Below are 24854 nucleotides of genomic sequence, written 5' to 3'. Positions count from 1 at the left end.
ACACGGCTCGTACAACACAAGTAAACTTCAGTCGTTGCGATACACAGTTTTACTGACTCAAAGTTTGTATTCATCACTGTGTGTAACTAAGTGGATGATAACCACAACCTAATTGTCTTTATATTAACAGGGTGGGGTCATGCTCCATGATGTTGCACAACCACACACACACACACACACACACACACACACACACACAATGTTCACAGAGCAAATGTGAAATGCAATACATTACACTGAACAAATTAACTTAACAAAGCATGCAAAATGATAATTAGTGCACAAATGACTTTTTTTTTTACAAAGACAATGCATTAACTATTCAGTCCTAGAGTGGTGTAGAGCATTCCCTATTCTGATGGGCCCGTTGGAAGAAAGACACCGTTTTTATTCAGCTGTAAATCATCTACTTGCTTTCTTGAGTCTGAGACTCTATCATTGCTAACTGCTAGGTGCCCTACAAAGTTTTAAAAGTGCAACATAAAAATGTGAGAATTGTCAATACTCTTTGCATAGTGTATCTATAATTGTACATTCACATGTTTTTTCTGTAATACAGTTACCTTATATTATAGTTGGTTAATTATTGCATATGTCATATAAAAGTCTCACACCACACTGACAAAAAGTAATGCACATTACCAGACGTGAGACCCATGATAAAATGTGCTATTTAAGCTTTTACCTATCAAATCCAAAACAATCTGGTACATTCAGAGTCACAATCAAAAGCACTCTGTGTCACAAGGCAAGTGCAAGCTTAGGTGTTTTCTACGTGCAGACTCACAACTAAACACATCTGTGTAGGCTACTTTTCTCCACAAAAAATGCTATTGCCATAATATCAAACCTTTATTTTTCTGTAAAACAAAAGTCAGAACTTGAGATGTGAATGCTTCATTTGTATCGGAAGATCTATTACCAACCAGTGCATTCATCAGTCCCTGGGCTGGGATAATACATCCATGGCTGGGATGGGAGATGAGGTGAACAGCGCCCCATGCTGGTCAAACATGAGATGACAAGCGGGCAGGCGGGCAGACACAGACGGAGATGATGGATCAAGACAGGACGATAGTGTTCTGGGAGTCCACGTCTCGCAGGTGCATGGCGTCTGTACTTACTCCCGTCTCATAGATAGGATTGCTAAAGTCTGACTCCTCTGTCATGTTGTCGTACGGTGGCAGGGATGAGGTGGGCATCCTGAGAGTCTTCCCCTGAAGTCTGTGAGGGACGAGAGGAACGAGATCCATCACTCAGGCTCATCACTGAGTTATAGGATATTGATATTAGTAGAGAAATGATCGTCCTATATCCTACTGTCACGTTATTTCATATAAATACTAATATTGATATCTTTCATATTGCCACACTTACTTTGCAAAGTAGAGGTAAATCCCAAGAACAACTACTAAGACAACAGCAGCGGGGATCAGAACGGCGATGATGATGTTGGTTCCCTCCATGCTATGGTCTGAATTAATAGCTGGAACAAAAACATAGAACACGTTACGCTCGCAGTAATAATTCCAGTGACCATCAGCGTGCCATGCATTGTTGTACGCACATATCTTACCATCCAACCGGCGCTCGTTCACATACTGGGTGGAGGATGCTGTGAAAGAGTAAAAAAAAGAGAATAATTTCCGTTGCAGTTTTTAAAATCGGGCGTCACCCGTGTTCCAACTGATTAATCATGGCTACATCATATAGAGGTCAGCCTGTCACATATTAAATATCCCAGTGTTTGACCTGTCTGTATGTGCTCAAGGTTATAATAGTACTACTAGTATGAGTGTTACTATGGACTGTACTATTGTAAGGATTAGTATTAGATTAGGTTCCAGTGTACTTCTGCAGGCTGGGGGGCTGCTGCTCCACTGGGAGGGGTGTCCAGGGATGCAGCGGATGGTGGGCTCCCCCTGCAGCTCATATCCGGTACGGCAGGAGAAGCTGAGGGTCTCCCCTGCCTGGTAGAAGGCCTTCTCTACGCTCTGGACGCTAGTGGAGGCGGCGCCGGGGTTCCTGCAGGGCTCATACCTCTCAGCTGCCAGGATCACAAACACACACGCAGATGTACGCACACACGCACACACACACACACACACACACACACACACACACACACACACACACAAATGAGGGACTGTCACTCAGTTTGATCAGGAGAATGTCTTCACGCCCTGCCACATGCATGATCACAAATAACATGATTACAGGTAATAGAACAAGACTGTAAAGCACACACAAGCACATACAAATATGCACGCACACACACGCACACACACACACACACACACACACACACACACACACACGACAGATCCCTTGGTTTTGTTTTATCCTTTGTGCAATCACAGAGCTACTATGAAAAGCCGCTCAGTTCCTGACCTGACAACCAACCATAGCCTCAGTGTGGGCTGAGTTTCCCCTGTGTTATAATTTCCCCAAGACAGCTTCCAGCATCTATAATTACTTTGCAACAATAGAGGAGTCAGGCATATCATTGCTTTATTTGAACAGCAGGGGCAGCTCCCGTTACACAAAGCCATATTGATTCTGCACCTGCTCTCCCCGGCTCAAAGAAAAACACGCTTCGTTTTAATTTTCATCCTTGAGTTCCTCCGTTGCTAATTGGGTATGCATGCTGTGTCACGCATCATCTCCTCCTCAATAGATCGCCCTCCAACGAGGCCGGCCTTTATCTGTAGGTGGTAGACGGCTGACAGGTCGTCAATGCTACCGGAGGCTTGGAGAAGAGTTATGGGGAGGAAGTCTGCATGCCTTGAGGCTAAATCTTTACTGTTCATACTGAGGTCATCCACAGCCGGTCCCCTGGCTAGCTTCTCTGTGCTGACCTTGCTAGAACGATACACTCTAAAAAAAAAAGTTTTAAAAGGGTGCTATATCGAACCCTTTGTTACAATAGACCAACCAAACGAATACATGAAAAACGGTTCCGAACAGAATCCTACAGTTGCAAAAAGAACCATGTTCAGCTCCATAAGGCGCTGTATGGAACCCTAGTGTTTCTTACCTAAAAAGGGTCGGAATATATCTGTGACATCGTTCTCTCTCTCACTTACGGACACACTTGGGCAGCCTCTCGCTCCATTTCGGATTGGCCGAGTCTCGGTTGAAGCAGGTCAGCAGGCCGCTGCCGGTCAGGGAGTAACCCTTATTACACACGTACTGCACCGTCGATCCCACGGCGAGCCGCGATCCGGTGACCAGCCTCCGACTGTGCTCCACGTTGCCGGGGTCCGGGCACGTCATCACTGGTCCGACGCACACGGAGGAAACGAGCCGGCGGGTGAACAGATGAGCTCTCCGCCGCGCATAACCGCTAACCTTTACTGTCTGTCTACATGCCCCGCCCCCAACGCCACCTCTGAGATTCACTCCAGACCTTCTATTAATACATCCATGCTCCAGACGCACACAGTAACCCAGTGGGTGACCCTTTGTGGCGTCTGATCCGGTATTTGCAATATCAAGGCCATTATAAATGAACAGGGTTGGATACTGAATCGGTCCAGCCGTGGCCTCAGACAGCCCAGGGGACCTCTGCTGAGACGAGAGCCCTGGGTTGGGTCTCTCACCCTCTCACGTGTGGACCTCCCGTCTGCGCATGGATGGATCGATCACAGGTTAGGCCTACTTAACACACCACGCACAGACCACAGACTGGCCTCCATTACAGACCGGTGCGTTTATGGTTTACGGGTCCAAATGTGATTACAAAACCACCAGGAGCTCGTACATAATGTTAATCCAGACACTGACTGGGTTCTGCCTTTGTAGCCTGAACTCCAACAGTGTGTGGGTGTGGGTGCGCATGCGTGCTTGTGTGCGCGTGTGTGTGTTTGTCAATTTTATCACCTATTGTCAATAACAATACATTAACAATAGTCTAATTTCCATCTAATTCAAGAACTGACTGGGTACGTGTAACACTCGCTGTCACCTGTAGGGGGCAGTTGAATCATCCGAGTTGTACATTATTCAGCAGACCTCACACAGCACAGACATGCAGTGATTCCGTTCAGCCCGGTGGTTTTATGAATGCTATTAATGTTCTTATTTCAAACGTCTCTGGTTAAATGTGGCATGACTCTGCATTTGTTGTGGCGGTGAAACCAGATGAATGGGAACTGGCGTTGTATTTTATTGTGGGGTTTGATTGGCTACACAGTTTGTTCCTGTCAGTGGGCAGCGTCTGTATCTGGAGATTGTACAGGCAATGAGGGGGCTATTTTATGCAGCGAAGGCCAGGCATTTATTTCCACATCACTAGATGATGGCTTAAGGTGCACTTTCACACAGAAGTCTGATTCAACATGACACCCTCACACCCTCACACCATTTTGCCCACCAAACATTACAGGGACTGTCATTCAGACAGTGGTGACCAGTAGAGTGTAAATGTGACTTTGACTATCATACATTGAGTTGCAGACAAATGTAAAAACCATTTTGTCCTTGTTGGGGAACCCACTGTTAAAAAGGTTCCAGATATATCTCTTTTCAGGTCAGAGAGAACCATTTTCAAAATGGTTCTATCTAGATCTCTACAGGCACAAATGGTTCTACAGTACATAGCTCTCTTTGTTCTGAGAGTGGCTGTCTAAACCATGGGTGTGGTCTATTCTAGTAAATTTGGTCTGCTGTCTACACCAGTAAGGGTGGTCTGCACCAGTAAGTCTGGTCTGCTGTCTGCACCAGTAAGTCTGATCTGCTGTCTACACCAGTAAGTGTGGTCTGCACCAGTAAGTCTGGTCTGCTGTCTACACCAGTAAGGGTGGTCTGCTGTCTACACCAGTAAGTGTGGTCTGCACCAGTAAGTCTGATCTGCTGTCTACACCAGTAAGGGTGATCTGTCTACACCAGTAAGGGTGATCTGTCTACACCAGTAAGGGTGGTCTGTCTACACCAGTAAGGGTGATCTGTCTACACCAGTAAGGGTGATCTGTCTACACCAGTAAGGGTGGTCTGTCTACACCAGTAAGGGTGATCTGCTGTCTACACCAGTAAGGGTGATCTGTCTACACCAGTAAGGGTGGTCTGTCTACACCAGTAAGGGTGGTCTGTCTGCACCAGTAAGGGTGGTCTGTCTGCACCAGTAAGGGTGGTCTGTCTACACCAGTAAGGGTGATCTGTCTACACCAGTAAGGGTGGTCTGTCTACACCAGTAAGGGAGATCTGTCTACACCAGTAAGGGTGATCTGTCTACACCAGTAAGGGTGGTCTGTCTACACCAGTAAGGGTGATCTGTCTACACCAGTAAGGGTGGTCTGTCTACACCAGTAAGGGTGGTCTGTCTACACCAGTAAGGGTGGTCTGTCTACACCAGTAAGGGTGGTCTTCTGTCTACACCAGTAAGGGTGGTCTGTCTACACCAGTAAGGGTGGTCTGTCTACACCAGTAAAGGTGATCTGCTGTCTACACCAGTAAGGGTGATCTGTCTACACCAGTAAGGGTGGTCTGCTATCTACACCAGTAAGTGTGATCTGTCTACACCAGTAAGGGTGGTCTGTCTACACCAGTAAGGGTGGTCTGTCTACACCAGTAAGGGTGGTCTGTCTACACCAGTAAGGGTGGTCTGTCTACACCAGTAAGGGTGGTCTGTCTACACCAGTAAGGGTGGTCTGTCTACCCCACCTCCCAGCCCAGGTGTGAAAGCCCTGCCAGCTCACGTTTCTCACAGCCGGGCACGTCTCCGCTCCAGGTCAGGTCCCACTGGCACATGAGGATCTCTGATCCCACCACCTCGAAGCCCGGGTAGCACTGGTAGGTGACCACCGTGCCATGGATGAGGTCAGGGTGGGAGGTGCTCTTCCAGCCGTTGGGGATCTCTGGCAGATCTGAGCAGGTGTCGTTCCTGGGGACCTCTGGGAGGTGTGGGGGAGGGGGGCGGAGGTGGTGGATGAGGGAGAGAATGAGAAGGGGATGATGGAGGGAGGATGGAAGGGTAGGAAAGCAGACAGAGGTGGAGGATGAGGGAGAGAATGAGAAGAGGTGGATGGAGGGAGTAAAGATTTGGGGGGGGGACAAAAACAGAATCAACGGGGGTTGTTAGGAACACAGCGTATGAAGTTCAGTACCTTGTACCGTTTTTAATACAAACAGAAACAAAAAAGGTTTTGCACACTTAGGTCCATGGAAGTATCATTTATTAGCCAAGCTTTCGGTCTGTGACCTTCATCAGGGCATCATATCACAGGGCGCATAGGGCACTTTAGCGTTTTTTTGTTGTGAGTGTGGTGATTTTTTGCTACTATTTCCCGTTTTTCATACACAAATCCTCTGTCTGTCCCAGTTATACGGAGACGTCGATCGAACAGATAGGAACAGCGATCCTGACACAGGGGCGCTTTCTGCATGCAAATGAAGCTCTGGAGGAAGAGAATAATGCCATCAATTTGCTTTGATTGCACCCTGCACTCTGCGCCAGGGAGAGGGCAGAGGGGGGCTTGGCACTGCCCGCTCTGCCCTCTCCCTCTCCAGCTGTGGCGTATTGTCCAGCCGTAAGGGATGCGGGACAAAGCGCATCGCATAATTGTGTTGCTGTGTTTGATGTTTCATAATCCAATACACCTTTGTCGGTTTACAGAGAAAAGAGAGACAGAGGACAACCGATAGAGCCCTGCTTTTCATCTTGTTCTCCCGACCGCCTCTCTATACGCAGGAGTTCTCTGTGTCATTAATCTCCCGTTGGTATCAGGCAGCGGCCTCTGGTTGGTATCAAGGTATGTCCTGGGAGTCACAGGAACATTTCGTCCTGTGAGTCACAGGAAGTGAACCGCTTACATCCACAATGCACCGCTCGCATATGCAGAGGAAGCCAAGATGCTGATCATTTTGTGAGCTATGACTCACCAAAGAAGTGGACCACGAAGCCGTTGTTGTATCCAAAGATGTTGGTGGCAGGGTCAGACTGGAACTGGACAGTGACGTCGGCCGTGGAGGTGTAGAGCTTGAAGCGGGGTCGCGTGCCGCTGTACTGTCCCAGGATGTTGGCGGTGAGGTCATCGCCATCGTAGAAGGTCAACAGGTCATTCTTGCCCACATGGAGACTACAGGAAGAAATGAGACAGGAGAGTCAGGTCACTGATTTAACTCACTTTGAATGGAGCATGGAGCTATTCGTTTTCTTATTAGATCATTGCATTTTCTGCCTACACACAAGGCAGTAGGTTTCTCCGCAATTGAGGGTAGACTCACATTATGTTATCTATGTAACCTGCATTTCACATCTTTTTGATGTATACACATATATCTCTTCTATATCTTCTTGATGACCATTGTAAATTATAGGATTTGTTTTGGGTTCTGGGTTTGTATATATACATATGTATATTTATCTGCATGCTTTTTCTAATGGGGCTAATGGACTAAATGCTAAATAATAATGTAATAAATAAAGTAATGCTAAAAACCACAAACGAAGCCAGAAATCTTGGTGTCGTCATGGACTCAGACCTGAATTTTAACAGTCACATTAAGACAATTACAATGTCAGCCTACTATCACCTGAAGAATATATCAAGGATTAAAGGATTTATGTCTCAGCAGGATCTGGAAAACCTTGTCCATGCATTTATCTTCAGTAGACTCGACTACTGTAATGGTGTGTTTACAGGTCTCTCTAAAAAATCGATCAGACAGCTGCAGCTGATTCAGAACGCTGCTGCTGGAGTCCTCACTAAGACCAAGAAAGTGGATCACATCACTCCAGTTCTGGGGTCCTTACACTGGCTTCCTGTCTGTCAAATAATTGACTTTAAAATACTGCTGTTGATTTATAAAGCACTGAATGGTTTAGGGCCAACATATATTTTTGATCTGCTGCTACAGTACGTTATGAACCATAACCACAGGCCTGCTTTCTGTCCCCAGAGTTAAAACAAAACATGAAGAATCAGCTTTCAGTTTTAATGCTCCACATATCTGGAACAAACTTCCAGAACACTGCAGGTCTGCTGCAACTCTCAGTTCTTTTAAATCAAGACTGAAGACTTTTCTTTTTGCCGGTGCTTTTTATTAAATCAAATAATTATTCATTCATACACTGCACTATAACTTTTATTTCTGTATTTTATTTTTCCTGCATTTTGTTTTAAATGTCCTTTTTTACATTTCGTTTTATATGACCTTTTATGTGTTTCTTGCACTTTGTCTTAATGCTTTTAATGTCTCATGTAAAGCACTTTGAATTGCTTTGTTGCTGAAATGTGCTATACAAATAAACTTGCCTTGCCTTGGACTAATTGCCCTGATGGTTTTTGTGCCAGCCTCTCTAATGGCTTCTGCCAGTGGCCGATTGCCCATTTATAGCCAACAGAATGCAGCTGGTACCAGGGCTGATGAGGGTCTGAACCACCCAAATGTTCTTTTCACTTTGCCACTTTGTCACTTTTTCACTATGCATTAAAAACCCTATTTTGTATCCTGGATGCCTCCTCATTTATAACAGTCTGCAGGCCATTCCTCATTTTGATTTCACACACAAGAACAGAACAGTGATAGAGTAAGAGAGTGCTTGAATCTCTACACAACAAAATGTTACATTTCAGTTAAGCTTGAAAATTGTAGTTAGTTAAAATTGTTTTGGAAGTTTTATCCCCACTCATGTTCACATGCAAATGAGGCCAGGGAAACTGTGACAGTTTTTTTTTCTCCAAAGGAGGGTGAGTAACAACTGATGGGAAATGTCAGAGCTTGCTGGGAAATCTAAATTCTGTTTACGTTGGATGGATCTAATGTGAAATAAACACTAAATAATTCAGCATTAATTTGCTTCTGCTCCTTCTGACTCTCCTCACAGCCTCATGCTTGAATATGTATTTTCAGGAGTGCGAGAGTATAATGAGAAACACAACTCCTCACTTCTCACTGGGGGACACTAGTTCTCCACCATGGGCCAATGAGATGCTGGAATAATTCCCACTGGTTAACTCGTGGTAGTAAGTAGAACCAGAAAAAAAGAGTCCCTCCAGCGTTCCATCAAATGAGTATTTTATGCATATGAGTATTTATGATTAGCTGAGAAATAAACAGGCCATCAAATTGAATGGATTTCAGCTGCTCATAACACATTGATAGGTAACCCGGCAACAAATCCTTACAGTAAATAGCTCTGGCCCCACTCATTGTTCTCCATGAATTATGGAATGAACGATAGCGCAGCAAAATAAAATTCAAAATGGGGTCACAGGGCTAAGGTCCTGGTAGACTAGATTATGCTCAGCAAAACTTTGTAAAGTCTTCACAAGAGAGTAAAAGCAGCTTAGGTTTGGGTCAGGAGCTCAGACGCCAGTGCTTAGCTTCAGAATGCATTAACCTTTACAGACAGAGATTTAAGAGTCGCTGCCTCCTCTTTCCGGAGCAAAAGCAAAGCCTGACCTTTATTCAGATGGGGGGTCGAGGTGGAAGAATGGGAAAATAATCTGTGGAAGGTCTAGTTTCCAATTGATTATCTATAATAATAAAAATATATTTAAGAATTTCACCACCATGTACCTGGAAGCAGATGTCAAGCTAGCTTTCAGACCTGGGAGTGGGCACCTGGATAAGACATGTTAATATTCACAGCCTTTGTGCTGGAGAGCACTTAGGAACCACCAAGGAGCTCTGTTCTCCAGACAGCCACAGGCTAAGAGCAACCCTCTTGTACCTATCAATCATCTTTCTCCTGCAAACACTAGCACGTCTATTCAGCATCCAGATCGCATTTATATGAGCGAGCACACGACTTTTCTGGGGATGGCTACCCGCAGGACTGGCTTCTGAATAGTCATTAGGACCCCCCCGCCCCCTCCTCCCCCCTTCATCTATCCCTCCACCCTCTCCCTCCCTCCATGCAGATTAATCCCTCTAGCTGATTGCACTGCCTGTAAATCGCATGTCTAATCCATCTCCCTCAAGCCTATAGGACTAGGAGGGTGTGGTCCCATTTCTCTGTCTCTCTCTCTCTCTGTTTCTCTCTCTCTCTCTATGTCTCTCTCTCTCCCTCTCTGTCTCTCTCTCTCTCTGTCTCTCTCTCTGTCTCTCTCTCCCTCTCTGTCTCTCTCTGTCTCTCTCTGTCTCTCTCTCTCCCTCCCTCTCTGTCTCTCTCTGTCTCTCTCTTTCTCTCTCTCCCTCTCTGTCTCTCTCTCTCTCTGTCTCTCTCTCCTCTCTCTCTCTCTCTCTCTCTCTCTCTCTCTCTCTCTCTCTCTCTCTCTGTCTATCTCTCTGTCTCTCTCTGTCTATCTCTCTCTCTCTCTCTCTCTGTCTGTCTGTCTGTCTCTCTCTTTCTATCTCTCTCTCTCTCTGTCTATCTCTCTCTCTCTCTGTCTCTCTCTCTCTCTCTCTCTCCCCTACCTCTGCTCCTCTTGACATCCTTGAAGGTGAAGACTGACGCAATCTCACAACTCTCAACCTCGCCCTTCATCCACCCTTGCTGATATGCGCGGGGGTCTTGACAGATAGCGATCGCCTGGTTTAGCAGCTCTTACTAAGGGTGAGCTGCACCTGCAGGAGAGCATGTCGACACGGAGACTAACACAGCGAGCGCTGCTACACAACACGGCCCGGTGTGCCCGCGGACAGATCCGGGCTTAACTACCTCCCAGGACCAACTCTAGAATATAAATAAGGGGCTGGCGACGACAGAGACGCGACCCAAACCAGGAAAAGCCCTGACAAAGTAGTCCCATTGGTCTGTGGGCCTTGCGGGCGGTTGGACAAATTAAACCTCTGTTTCAGCACCGAAGCCTGGGGCGAGACCAGGCTCGCCGGCAGCAGATGCCTGTGAGGGGACCGTGATGGGCGGTGGAGTTTGACAGGTTTGACGTGCTTCAGTTGAATGATGAGACCCGGGTTAAAGTCCACCCACTCCAAACCCTACAGGATGAACAGCAACACTCATACTACTTTTGTTTATGATGTTGCAGTATATTCTTGAGCCTACAGTATATATGTACACACTGGGCATAGAGCCCAGGCTGGCACAAACTGACAATACTGTCAGATTCCCCGTCAGGGGGAAAATGCTTGAGCAGATACAGAAACATGATGTGATGTAAGGATTTGTCAACATATTGTTGAGATCAGTGTCTGAGGCAGACATGGAATAGGCCTTTGAGCATTTTTGCTGCAACACACACACACACACACACACACACACACACACACACACACACACACACACACACACACACACACACACCCATGCTCTAGTAATTGAGATTGCTCTCTGGGATCCAACTGTGGCAAAAGCAGTTTCTCCCTCCAGAAATAAAGGCATGCGTAACAGCTGCTCAGGAGTCTGTGAAAGCAGACATGAGCCAAACAGAATGAATGGCATGGTAATTGTAGCTACACTTCTCTGTCTCAGTGAGAGTGGGATGGAGCAAGAGGGCCAGAAGGGAAGGAGGGCACAATTTACATAGAAAGTAATTACAAACAGTCCTATAACTTCACTCTGATACTGGCACACTGCCCAGGAGTTTCTGGTAAGACGTCTAAGATAAACGTAGCCTGTGTCCTTCTCTCATTAAGACACACACAGATATGCCTCTTAGACATAGGCTGTGCTTAATCAGGGCTTGGGCCTGTGTGAATAGTGTGTTTCTACATCAGCTGTTCAACCGGAACAATTACGTTCTACAGAGTGAAAACCAGTTTTTAATAACAGCTATTAACATAGGGAGCTAATCTGATCGATTCTAACTGTGGCATAGTAGAAAAACCAAGGACTCAGAGGCTACAACATAGAAATAGAACTACGAACGAGTGTGTGGGTAATTTAACAATATCTAGGATGTAGTAAAATGAGAAGGGTACTTTAAATGCAGGCTAATATGTATTGACCATTTCATGGAATGTTCATATTCGAAAACAATGATACCACAGTTAACAGTACAGTTTTCCTGGACCAAGAAAACGTTTCACTAGTGACTGAAAGTTCTATTGGCTCTATTGAAAGGTTATATACTAGATTAATGAGGGACAAAGTCTATCCTAGACAACCCCTCCCATCCCCTCCATGGCGAGCTGTAGCAGATGGGGAGCACATTCAGCCACAGGCTCCTCCCACCCAGGTGCAATACGGAGCGGTTCAGACGTTCCTGTTATGCCAGCAGCCAACAGTGTCTGAGCGTTCCGTGTGTCATAGAGGTGTGCACGTATCTTATCTTATTAACCATACTGTAAAATGAATGAATGAATGAATGAGTGAATGAATCAATCAAACAATCAATCAATCAATCAATCAATCAATCAATGTATTTGTTACAAAACATCAACAATGGTGAATAAAATATAGTAAAAATGGAAACCAACCCAAATGCAATTCAAAGGCTACGAAAATCTCCAGGAGTTTGAGTCCTAAACAAAACTCTGATCTTAAACGTGGCCATTAAAAATGTTCAATACAATATTAACAGTACCACGGCACCAAGTCTTCATCAGTTCGTCTTCCTCTCCTAGATCATGACGACTCTCCTGCTGGCTTTTGCTTACTATAGTGTATATGAAAAGCCCCTTTATCTGCAAGGGAATGTGACCTCATCAGGGCACCTCTGAATCAGCCTGCACCCAGGTCCTTTCAAAACAATTCAACCAGAGGAGATTCTGCCCTATCTGTTTAGCTTTCTCGTTTTTTAATTAGAAAGTTAAGCATTGTTTTTTTCTTTTTTTAAAGGCCAGGGCTTTGGCCCGGTTCCCGTTCCTGGGTGAGTTTTGGATAAATGCCTTATTAAAACATTGCCGTACCTCTGTGCCCTGTGGGGGGCACGGCTCACCCCTCCAGCGCCACCCTGACTGGGGCATGGGCATGCTGCCAGCCCAGCTCTGCGGAGGAGAGGGGGGGGGGGGCTGCTTGCTAGGGGAGACCACTGCCACGCCCATGCCCGTTGTTAGAGGCTCTCATGGGATATCTCTGGTTTATGTAACTTTTGTATTCATACTCAAGATATGAATAGAGTATTTCTTATGGGGATGCAAGTAATTTCACATGATGCTTTTGAAATACATACATAGACCTGTAACACTTATTACATAATTGCCAAACCGCAATTTTGTTACATAATCACTTCTTTTTTTTTTTTACAGTGATTATGCTTTTATTTATTTTATTTTAATGCTAATGTTTAGACCGAGCACTAACAGTGTACAATTTCTCTCTCTCTCTCTCTATCTCTCTCTCTCTCTCTCTCTCTCTCTCTCTCTCTCTCTCTCTCTCTCTCACTCACTCACTCATTCACTCCTCTCTCTCTCTTTCTCTCATTCACTCACTCACTCTCTCAAATGATTGGCCTTTGTTGAAGTATTAAAAAACACATCAGTAGCAAGAATATGCCTGCTGTAGTTCCCCTGTATGTTTTTAACATATAAAACGCCACAGCTCAAGAACCCTTCTGGTACCTAGAAACCTCCCACCAGGGCATGCTTTGCAAGTGCACCCCCCTAAAAAAAGAAAAAAATCACTAAAAGTCACGCAGGTGCATTACTCTACTCAACGTACAAAGAAAAAAAAATGTTTTGGGGACAATTATGTTATTAATCGCTATTATTTATGAGACAATTAATCGTCTAGCAAAATTTGTAATCGTTACAGCCCTATACATACATTTTTGACATTTCATAACGATAAGACTCAATTAGGATTGAGCCGGTGATCATTGCCAACATGTAATTCTCAGAGCTTCCAGAAGAGGTCACTCTTAACCCCAGAGTGTCCGAGGGTGCCTGAGTTGTGCGCCTTACACAGAAGGGACTTTTCCGCTATAAACTGATGCAGAACTGCACTATGGGAGGTGCAGGGGTACGGGCGATATAACGCTGTTCACCCCCCACCCATACATGCCACCCTGTGCCCATGATGCCACGCCCACAGGAGTCACGCACAGGTGTGAGGACTGTCACCTGTGCCAGCACTCTCTTCTGCCCCAGCCGTGTTCGGTCTTAATGAGCTCGGAGCCAGCCCTCCTGTTTGGCCTAAATTAATTAATCAGTCCTCATTATGCACAATGTTCCCGGGTAATTGCGAGCACAGGCACAGTGATGAATGATAACAGAGGAGTGAAAGCATTCTCATTAATGGAGAAAAGTGTGTGCCCACCCTTATAATGAGACTGCTTCCACCCACCCAGTGGAGAGTTCCCTCCTACACGCACACACACATGCACGCACACACACACACACGCACACACATGCACACATACACACACACACACACACACACAGGCATACTGTATGCATGCCGGTAAACACATCTCCATACACACACGCGCACACATACACACATGTGACCTTCCCAGATATGGCCGTTTCAATTCCCCCTACTGACAATGAATGGGGGGAATTTTTCATTCCCCATGTCTGAAAAATGAATGGATGTGAATAGCCGGCCATGTTTGGGCATCTCCTGGACCCACCCCGTCATTTGGATCTACACCAAATTTGAATGGGTTCTAAATTGTCCCATGCTACATCCCTCCACCAAGTTTCATGAAAAGCGGTCTGGTAGTTTTTGTGTAATCCTAGTCCAAAAAATGAATAGAGGTGAATGGCTGGCCGTGTTTGGGTGGCTCATGGATTCGCCCCGTGATTCGGATCCATTCCAGAATCCAAACAAAATGATTGGACAGGCGGAGGGAACAAAACAAAGAAAACAGTTCCTAAGCAATACGTTCTGAATTACTCAGTATCAAATGAAAGTTGATTTAAACCTTAATGTAAAAAAACAAGGTGTTTCTCATGGTTTTTCACCTACATCATTGATGAGCTTTATATCAAAATGAAATATTTGACATTTGGTTGTAACACACGGTCCATAAATGCAGTGTGTGATCTAGGAAGTCAGTGTCATTCGCTCACTCGTCTCCTATTAGTCCCCTCCATCTGCGTCTCTCGTTTGATGTGCCTGACTGATAATGTTCCATATGCCATTTGACTAATCACCAAGTTTGGGGTGAGTGTCTGGCACTGCCCAGCAGAGGCATGCTGGGAAAGACTGACCCTGAGAGAAGGGCCATAGTTCTTCCATCTGTTCTTCCATCTCTCTCTCTCTCTCTCTCTGTCTTTCTCATTCTCAGCACACATGCATGGTTTGAACCAGGTGTGACCACCTGTCAATGGGAGGAGGCACCCTCAGCTCCAAATGGCATTTGTTTCAAAGCTTGGACAGTTTTTACAGAGGACCTTATTGACTGTTCCCTATCTATGTATTGTATCATAGCAATATAGAAATGTATAAATGTTTAAACATTTTAAAAAGCATGCATATTATAACTTATAACATAAATAATAACAGCATGATAGACTTTGTTGTTATTATTTCTGTTATTATATACCTTTTGTTCTACATCATTGCATGAACTACTATTATGATTTCTTGTTATTGTAGGCTATACCTTTATTTGTATCTAATTTGCGTGAACTTTCACCTGTAGCCCATGATGTCATGTGATAGCTTCCCAAGATATACAACGCTGACTTTGACAATGGGTTGCTGTTTTCCTTATGGATCGAAACATGTTGGCTTTTTTAATTATATGATTTAGCCGCGCTAATAAAGCCTTTAATTCTACCTCCTCATGGACACATTTTTCGGCGTGCCTGGATTCTCTCCTGTTTGGTCTGTTTCCTGGTTTCCCATGAGCACCTGACACTTGCTTTACCTCTCATTGATCAGAGCAACCAGTCAATTCATCTTCAGTCAAATTGATGATTGACTTGATGACCTCCTTCCGTGGTCGTTGTGGACTCAGGGCCCGTCTCTACGGACCCAGGCAGGCACGGAGGATCCCGCCTAGATCCATATTAACCTTAATCTGCTCCTGCTTCTGTGGAATTGCTTCAGGCGAGAGATTGCATCACATGAGATGTGAATAATTATGTATAGTATACCTTCCCACTGGGGGTACAGTATATAGGACTATTGAAGAAAGCAGAAGACATGAACTTATTGGGTTGGTTTGCCACGGCAGGTAACACAGAGAGAGAGAGAGAGAGAGAGATGGAGAGAGAGGGAGAGAGAGGGAGGGAGAAAGAGAGAGAGAGAGAGGTGGAGAGAGATGGAGGGAGAGAGAGGGGTGGAGAGAAAAAGTGTTAGAGAGAGATAATGAGTTGGAGAGAGAGGTGGAGAGAGCGGAATGGGGAGAGAGAGACAGAGAGAGGTGGAGAGAGAGGTGGAGAACGGGAGAAGGAGAGGGAGAGAGACAGCGAGAGAAAGAGATAGAGAGAGATCCAAATAGAGAGACAGAGAGTGTTTCTGTCTGTAGAAGAAGCTGGGAGTCTTACTGTCAGAGCGTATTCTGTTCAAAGCCAACTCTGAGAAACACACCAGGGTAGAGAAAGCAGGGAGGCTCGTGGCTAATCTGGCCAGAGAGGATGCTAGAAGCAGTGCAGGAGAATCAATGTACTGTGGGCTAAAACAGAGATCTCATTTAGACTACAGCCCCCATAATGCTTTTCCCTCAGGATAGCCTTGCTCTGTGATATTTGATCTCTTTGAACTTGCAGTATGCTTGTGTGTGCATACATGTGTTTGTGTGTGTATGTGTCTGCGTGTGCGCAAGTGTGTGTGTGTGTGTGTGTGTGTCAGGATTGCCCTGCTTTGTGATATTTGATCTCTTTGGACTTGCAATATGCTTTGTGTGTGTGTGCATGCGTGCGCACAAGGGTGTGTGTGTGTGTGTGTGCGTGCGTGCACACAAGTGTGTGTGTGTGTGTGTGTGTATGTGTATGTGTGCGTGTGTGTCAGGATTGCCCTGCTTTCTGATATTTGATCTCTTTGAACTTGCAGTATGCTTGTGTGTGTGTGTGTGTGTGTGTTGCAGTGTTGCTCTTAAAGCAGAGTCAGGCACGTACACTTGGATGTCCAGCATGATCCGCTTGTCCTCCTCCACATGGATGCCCCAGATGCAGTCCTGGCCCTTGTCGTAGGCCTCGGGCCAGTTAGGAGACAGCACCACGCCAGCCGAGTCCGTCATCTCTCCACTGCACACAGCTAGGACACACAGATGCACTCACATTTTTTTGCCAATACCACAGGTGGTTGCATATGGTTAGCGACAGCAGTGTCAGCACAGCAAAAATTAAAATGCAACAGTACAATAAAAGCATTTTTTTTGCTGACACAAAATTACTAACGACCAGGGAACTGGCCGTGCCGACTGATGGCTTTTGGTTTATGGTATGGTTTACATTTCATTTACAGTACTCTACATTAGTGATTTAGCAGACACTTTATCCAAAGCTACTTACAATAATTGCATTTAACATAGGAAGTCAGTGTACTACTACTCACAACTCACAAGTGCATCTCCTTTCTATACAAGTGAATAAGAGCATAATCTAGTGCTAAAGCCAAAGTGCAAGAGTAGCCAATTCTAGCGGTATTTGACATTTGCTATTGTTCCAGGACCAGTGGCCATGATTGAGGGTTTTTCCTTCCTTAAGAGATTGGGAAAGGGTCTTGCTGACCCTTTGAAAAAAAACTGCAATCTACGGCTAAAAAGCACAGTGGCCTTGACCCTGAAAAGCAGAAATAAAATCCTTTCATTTCCACTTTTGCAAGAAATTGTATTTTGTACTTTGAATTCAATTCAGTTGCTTGTGAGGCGGTGTAGCAGTGCAGGGCCGAAGGAGAAAAAGCATACATAGACACAAGGTCAGTGTGTGTGTGTGTTTGTGTGTGAGTGAGCAAGTGTGTGTGTGTGTGTGTGTGTGAGTGAGCAAGTGAGTATGTGTGTGTGTGTGTGTGTGTGTGTGTGTGTGTGTGTGTGTGTGTGTGTGCAGGTGCGCATGCATATGTGTGTGTGTGTGTGTGTGAGTGAGCAAGTGAGTATGTGTGTGTGTGTGTGTGTGTGTGTGTGCAGGTGCGCGTGCATATGTGTGTGTGTGTGTGTGTGTGTGTGTGTGTGTGTGTGTGTGTGTGTGTGTGTGTGTGTGTGTGTGAGAGAGAGAGAGAGACAGAGAGGGAGAGAGAAAGAGAGAGACAGAGAGAGAGAGAGAAAGACAGGGTGGTGAGTTTGAGAGTAAAGCTAATCTTTCATGGCTACTGTATAGTGTCTGTAAGGCTCAGCTCATATGCCTGCGGTCTGTAGCTTTACTGAGACATGCCTTGGAGACACTCAGGCTGGAAAACATAGCAGGCTGAGAGGTCATGGAGGAGATCAGCAGAAGGCAGTTTTAAATGTAGTTAGCATGCATTTAGCTGACCTAATTCAAAATACTTCTTGAAACCCTCTCAAATACTAATAGCGTTTGCCTGAGTCTGCCTTGTGCATTTTTGCTGATAGCCTGTTGGTTCTATTATCCCAGACAAACACAAATCAGGCATGAGTAATCAAGATGATTTCAAGCAGCATTTGGACCCAGGTCGGGCTGTTTGTGTGGTGTGTGGTTGATGAGATTTGGACCCACCCCTGCAGGCCGGCTCTGTCTCGTTCCACTGCGGGTTCTGTCCGTCCACACACTCGATGATGACCGAGCCCTGCTCCAGCGTGTAGCCAGGGTCACACACAAACTCCACCACGGCACCCAGGCCATAGCCCAGGTCATTGCTGGTGAAGTTACCATACTTCACAAAGGGCTGATAGCATGTACCTTTCGCAAATGCTGGATGAGACAAAAAAAGAATGTCAATTTATTTAGCACCCACCATTGGCATTGTATTTCTATGCCTTAGAAATAAATCATATGTGTGCAGTCTGGTTTGATCCCTTGCAGGTAAATCTATGTATTCTTCATAAATAATGAATAACATCACATCACACTGCACTGCTTCATATTTTCCGCACCGTTTCACATTTTGTATTGTGTGTGTTTTGAACGCAGGGCTCCCTTGAAAAAGAGATCTCTCCTCTCAAAGAGACTCCCTGCGTAAATAAAAGCTAGATAAAAACATACGTACACTCATATCTGATGGCGGCGCCGGTGGACGAGAGCGTTCCATCGGTGGTGAACTCTACGAACAGGTGTCGCCCGGCGCTGACCACGCCCTCGTTGGGCAGGTACTCCACCTCGTAGGAGTCGTACACCGGGGGGGAGTCGATGTTGTTACCGTCTTTAATGAGCAGCCTAGAACACAGACAGAATCATGTCCTGATACTTATACTGAGAGTCAGGGCACATTTGAAACCTTGGCACTGTGGACTAAAAGGGAAACAGTCACATGGAGCGATGATGAGTCATGTGCGGCGCCACTTAAATGTTTCATCATTGGCTGAAATAAGAACCCACCGATAACAGTCTCCGGCGCTTGGCAGCTAGCGACTTCATTAAACACCAATTTGTTGCCATAGCTTTGAGACACTGTAGTTATGGTACAAAAATGCCATTAAATCTCTGCTCCCTGTGTGTCCTCTGTAATCTCATTTAATTTACACTGGGGAGGAATACTGTTAATTATTTGAAATGACATAAAGCTGTTTGAATTTCTCCAGTCCTCCAATCCCATAGAGTTTAAGTCATTAACTTGCATGTTGGGGTTTGGAGCTCTATCCTAAGTAGGTACGTCCTTGAGTAAAATAGGACCTAAAGTCTGAGTAGGTGCTTACTGAAGCACATTCCAGCACCCTGAGGTTGCATCTGTCATATCTCACCCAAATGACAACTAATTAGCAACAAATGAGCGAGTAGCCTTCAAGTACTGCCACCTGTGCTGTCACACTGACAAACAAACACACACGTGCGCGCACACACACGTGTGCGCACACTCACATACACACACACACGCATGCACACACTCTCTTTCTCGCTCTCTCTCTCTCTCACACACTCACAAACATATGCACACGGCCCCCACACTCTCTCTCACACGCGCACACACAAACAAACACAGACACACACACTCTCTCACGCACACACACACAGACACACACACACACACACACACACACACACACACACACATTCTCTCTCTCTCACGCACACACTCACACACACACACACACACACACACACACACACACACACACACACACACATACACACTCTCTCTCTCTCTCTCTCTCTCTCTCTCTCTCTCTCTCTCTCTCTCTCTCTCATGCACACACAGTCTGCTCCAGTGGATTACCTGTCATCGTCCTCTGCCAGGGCCACCTTCTCGAAGTGAACGTGGAGCCGATGGCCCTCGGGAGCCTCCAGCACCCAGTGGCACGTCAGGTTGTTGCTGTAATTGCCAGGGAAGCCGGGGGAGACGATGCGGCCATACGTGGCGTTCTTAATCATGCCGCCACAGGACGCTGAGCGCAAGATGGGTGTGATGAAAGGCGGAAGAGGACGGGGATGGGTGTGATGAAGAGACGGAAGAAGAATCACAATCCTGAAACAAACTTGTCTGAACCTAACCCTAACCCTGGAGTAACCCTAGTTACCCAGCAGGGGCCGAGGTGGGCAGAGGAGAGGTTCCTGTCCCTGGTCTATAAGGAGTCAGCGTGGCTGGGACAGTGCGGTGAGGTGTCTGTCTCCCTGTCTGTCTGTCTGCCTGTCTGCCTGCCTGCCTGCCTGCCTGTCTGTCTGCCTGTCTGTCTGTCTGTCTGTCTGTCTGTCTGTCTGTCTGTCTGTCTGTCTGTCTGTCTGTCTGCCTGCCTGCCTGTCTGCCTGTCTGCCTGCCTGTCTGTCTGTCTGTCTGTCTGCCTGTCTGTCTGTCTGTCTGCCTGCCTGCCTGTCTGTCTGTCTGTCTGTCTGTCTGTCTGTCTGCCTGCCTGCCTGCCTGTCTGTCTGTCTGTCTGTCTGCCTGTCTGTCTGTCTGTCTGTCTGTCTGTCCGCCTGTCTGTCTGTCTGTCTGTCTGCCTGTCTCACCAGGGCTGTCTGACGGTTGTGACAGTTGTGACGGTTGTGACGGTTGTGACGGCGGTGACGGTTGTGACGGTGGTGACGAAGTGAGTATCGGGGCCAGCGGCCGTGTCAGAGCAGAGCTGTGGGAACAGGAGAGCCTCTGGAGGAGACGGCGCTACTCTAGAGCAGGCGAAGGTCAGTCATGTCAGTCATGACCTCTGACGGCAGCTCTGATTATGGGCGCCCAATCAGGCTGCTTTAACCTGGTCTCCATCCATAGCACTGCTCTAAGTAACGCTGCTCCCCTGGTTTCCTAATCAGAAACATCCAGCCATGGCATCCTCCTCACGGCCGCCTAGCTCAGCCAATCCCAGCCAGGCTGGAGGAGGACGCCGGCGCGTGATGTATGCCCACTGTTACGGGTCCCGACCCCCGCCTTCGCCCCCCGCCTTGCCCTGCCTCACCTGGCTCCTCTTCTCGCTCTGTGCGCGAGCCAGTGTGGCGCCCTGGGTCCACTCTACAAAATAACTCCATAGAGCTCACAATGAACCCCATTAACCTAAAAGCAGCTAAATAATGGAGAGTCAATTGGGACTCTATTTAATTACTTGAATCCTTTCAGTTAGCGTGCTGTTCCCCTCCACGGTCGCCTGCCTCCCTGGCTTGGTCTAACGGTGCGACTGTTGAGAATGAGAATATCATGGCCCTTATAAAGTCTATGGGATTGACATGACTAGTCAGGGTCTGGATGGCTATGGCGGGGAGGGGGGAGGTCTTGGTTCTTACCCAGGCATCGGGGCTCCTTGCCGCTCCAGTACGGCGTGGTGGCGTTGCGGCAGGTGAGCACGGTGGGGCCCTGCAGCTGGTAGCCGGTGAAGCACTGAAAGAAGGCCTCGCCCCCGGCGTGGAGGTGAGTCACTGACACCTCCCCATTGGCAGGCTCCTTGGGGAAGGCACAGCTCAGCACGAAAGCTGGAGGGACAGAGAGAGAGACAGAGAGAGAGAGAGAGAGAGAGAGAGAGGAGGGGGGGGGATGGAGTGGAGTGGAGAGAGAGAGGTTTTAGAGTTAAGCGTAATCAGGGATGATCAGTTAGATTGGAGACAGGTAAATCCATTGTGGTCACCCCTAAATGAAATCATTAAATGGAGTCTACATCAATAAACCCCCCCCCCCCCCCCCCCCACACACACACACACATACACACACACATTTGGGGAGCACGGTTGCATGATGAATATGCAATGCACATGTGTCACGCAGGAATGTCCTCTAGGGCTATAAATACTCCAAAGTAGCTGTTAAACTTAATCACAGTTTAAAAGTACATCTGTAAATAGGCTGTGACATGTTTGCCATTGCTAATGAATATGGGTGTGTTCGGACTATTGGATTGTGAGCGTGAGGCCAGCGAATGGAGCCTTAAGAGGGTAGGAGAGTTACAGATGGTTTCACTATCAGAGCTCGTCCGTAATGTGATTGTGGGGAGAGGAATTGCCTGCATAGCAGTTGTCAAGGGGCTGTGAGTCGGTAGCAGTAAGATAAATGTGCTTCAAATTCCTTCGCGTTCCTGTCCCGTGAATCGTGCTACATGGGATGTATGGTAGAAATCATTAGTTGCCTGGGATGATGGATCGAGCTAACCACGTCCGTAATGGTAGCTATCAAACAGGCCCCTCTCGCTGTCTGAAGTCCACTTTGCTTGGAGAGTCACAGGACACCAGGGCGTATGAAGCCACAGCTTATCTCTGAATATCTTTTACGACTAGATATCTTTCAAGCAAAATCTTTTCGCTTCTTAAAACAAGGTCTATTTTATCAACTTGGTGAACGTGTGTGCGCTTTTCCAATCACATATCCTACATGGTAGGGAAAACGGCGTATATTCTGAATCAGAGAGAAAGAGAAGACCCACTCGCTTCGTTTGGGTTTGAGTCAATTCGAATACTCTCTGGGGAGAAGTGAGGGAGGGAATGAGCTATCAGGTTGTGTCAACACACAGGTGGAAATATTTCAAACAACTCTCTAGCTCTCAACCCACTGCTTCAAACGCAAGCTGCTTCAAATGCTAGCTTTTAACCGGACACGCCCCTCTTCCGCCCAAATGCATGGGCAAAAGTTTCAGAGCAGCGTAGGCCCCTACGGTGAGGCCCCTGCGGTGGGGCCTGACACGGTGTGCAGCGACTGAGTATAGGAGCATTAAGATGCCGATACATAAAACAGTTAAGCATTCCAGAACCCATTCAAACGGTATAATCACCGGCTTTTAAGCCCCCTCTCTCCTCATGGCTGGATATGAAAATTGACTTTTAAAGCTAGTAGTTTTATACTTCACTGCCACCCGGCAGGAGGCATTAAGGAAAAGTACACTTTAGAAAGCAATTTGATCCCAGCCTTTCTCCCTGGCTGCCAGGAGACATTTGGATATTAGGCTAGCGCTGAGTGTGGAGGAAGCCCTCCCTCAACTATCAAACTCAGTAGGAACCACAATGACCGTGCTGTATTTTTATAGGTACAGCATTCCCTCACCCACTGTCGTGACTCTATGTTATGCCGAATAGACAAACAATTGATTTATTTGATGTAATACAGGTGGTTAGAGGGTGGTGTTTCGAGGTGCAGCAGCAGCAGCAGCTGTGATTCATGACTGTATGTCCTCATAAACCTGTAGTCTCCGGGCTGTGTTATATCATCATTCCATACAGCTCAGTTTATCATAAACTGTTCAGGGGGCAAACAGCACACAAAAACATTAGTCACCCTCAGAGTAGCACTACTTTATTGCTGCGATGCTAGCAACGCGGAAACTCATCCTCATTTTTGTTCACACTATTGCAGTGTCCGTTGGGTAAAGCTGTACTGAAAAAAGGTTAATGGTGACATGGACAGGACCATTGACAATATAACCTCATATGACCCCTTCTCTGTCTTTATTACATCCTGTCAGGCAAGATTGCATGTGATGAAAATGATGCAAAGTGCTACGGCAGTGGGACTATTCAGAGACTTAATGGGGTGCCGTTGAATGACCAGAAGGCTTATTTATTAGCTGCTTCAAATCCCATGAAGAGCACAAAGCTGAGCTGGGCGGTACGGAGGTCAATGGCAAGATGATCTATACAGTCGGCCGCAGCACAACTTCAGAGGAAGTTCCAGCAGAAGCAGCGTCGCAGTCGTCTCAGTGCAGCACCAGAAACATCTATCTATCTATCTATCTATCTATCTATCTATCTATCTATCTATCTATCTATCTATCTATCTATCTATCTATCTATCTATCTATCTATCTATCTATCTATCTATCTATCTATCTATCTATCTATCTATCTATCTATCTATCTATCTATCTATCCATCCATCCATCCATCCATCCATCCATCCATCCATCCATCCATCCATCCCTCCCTCCCTCCCTCCCTCCCTCCCTCCCTCCCTTCCTCCATCTATCTGAACTAAACTAACTAAATTGTGAACTAACACAGCAAATGTCAATCCATCAATATTGAAACATGAATCCCATGCTGAGGGTCCTACAGCGCCGAGGACTTAAAGGAGTAGTAAAGGGAAAATGCATGTTTAGCCCTGTTTTAAGGTTACTTATGATCATATACAATGGTTCAGATCAAAACGTTGACAAAACTAGCACTTTGGAGAAAGTCTGATAATTGCTCTAGCACCGTTTTGGTCATACAATGGATGTGGGTGGGCACCTTGACAAATCTTTCAAAAACATGTTAAACTCTCGATTTCAAAGACAAGAAAATCACCGAGGTGTTAGTTGGCGTTCTGACATATAATTCGCCATAAAGTAAGATTCTAGTTCATCTGGAAAGTTTTTTTTGTAATATTTAGCATAGAACTATTTAGTCGCAGCACATACGTGTGTAAACTTCCGCAAACTAGGTAGCCTAGCAACATAAACAATAACAATAGCTACCGTAAGTAGTTCCGATTCCTGAATCCCCTCTGCGGATTGATCTACACATCTACAACGGTCGCATCAATATAAGTCAATGGATTTCATAAAATGATCAATAAAACCCTAGAGGATTCATACTTTGTGGTGAATTTGATGTCAGAACAA

At 46.2% G+C, this 24854-nt stretch overlaps 1 protein-coding gene across 1 annotated transcript in view; it reads right to left on the bottom strand.

The window, feature by feature from the left end:
* Positions 1–1061: 1061 nt before the first annotated feature.
* Positions 1062–24854, bottom strand: part of LOC311318922 (seizure protein 6-like) — a gene marked incomplete at both ends in the record, with an annotated part of 69343 nt that continues 45550 nt past the window's right edge. The window contains 12 exons of the mRNA XM_084450356.1: positions 1062–1224; positions 1378–1486; positions 1577–1615; positions 1853–2047; positions 3087–3278; positions 5697–5891; positions 6880–7076; positions 16858–16996; positions 18415–18609; positions 18905–19071; positions 20069–20237; positions 21559–21744. Coding sequence (XP_084306482.1) covers positions 1062–1224; positions 1378–1486; positions 1577–1615; positions 1853–2047; positions 3087–3278; positions 5697–5891; positions 6880–7076; positions 16858–16996; positions 18415–18609; positions 18905–19071; positions 20069–20237; positions 21559–21744 — 1946 coding nt within the window. The remainder of the gene's footprint in view (positions 1225–1377; positions 1487–1576; positions 1616–1852; positions 2048–3086; positions 3279–5696; positions 5892–6879; positions 7077–16857; positions 16997–18414; positions 18610–18904; positions 19072–20068; positions 20238–21558; positions 21745–24854) is intronic.

This window comes from Borostomias antarcticus (genome assembly GCF_949987555.1).
Source record: "Borostomias antarcticus genome assembly, chromosome: 15".
NCBI lineage: Eukaryota > Metazoa > Chordata > Actinopteri > Stomiiformes > Stomiidae > Borostomias > Borostomias antarcticus.
The sequence above is the reverse complement of the archived record's forward strand: the minus strand, read 5'-3'. Positions and strand labels throughout refer to the sequence as shown.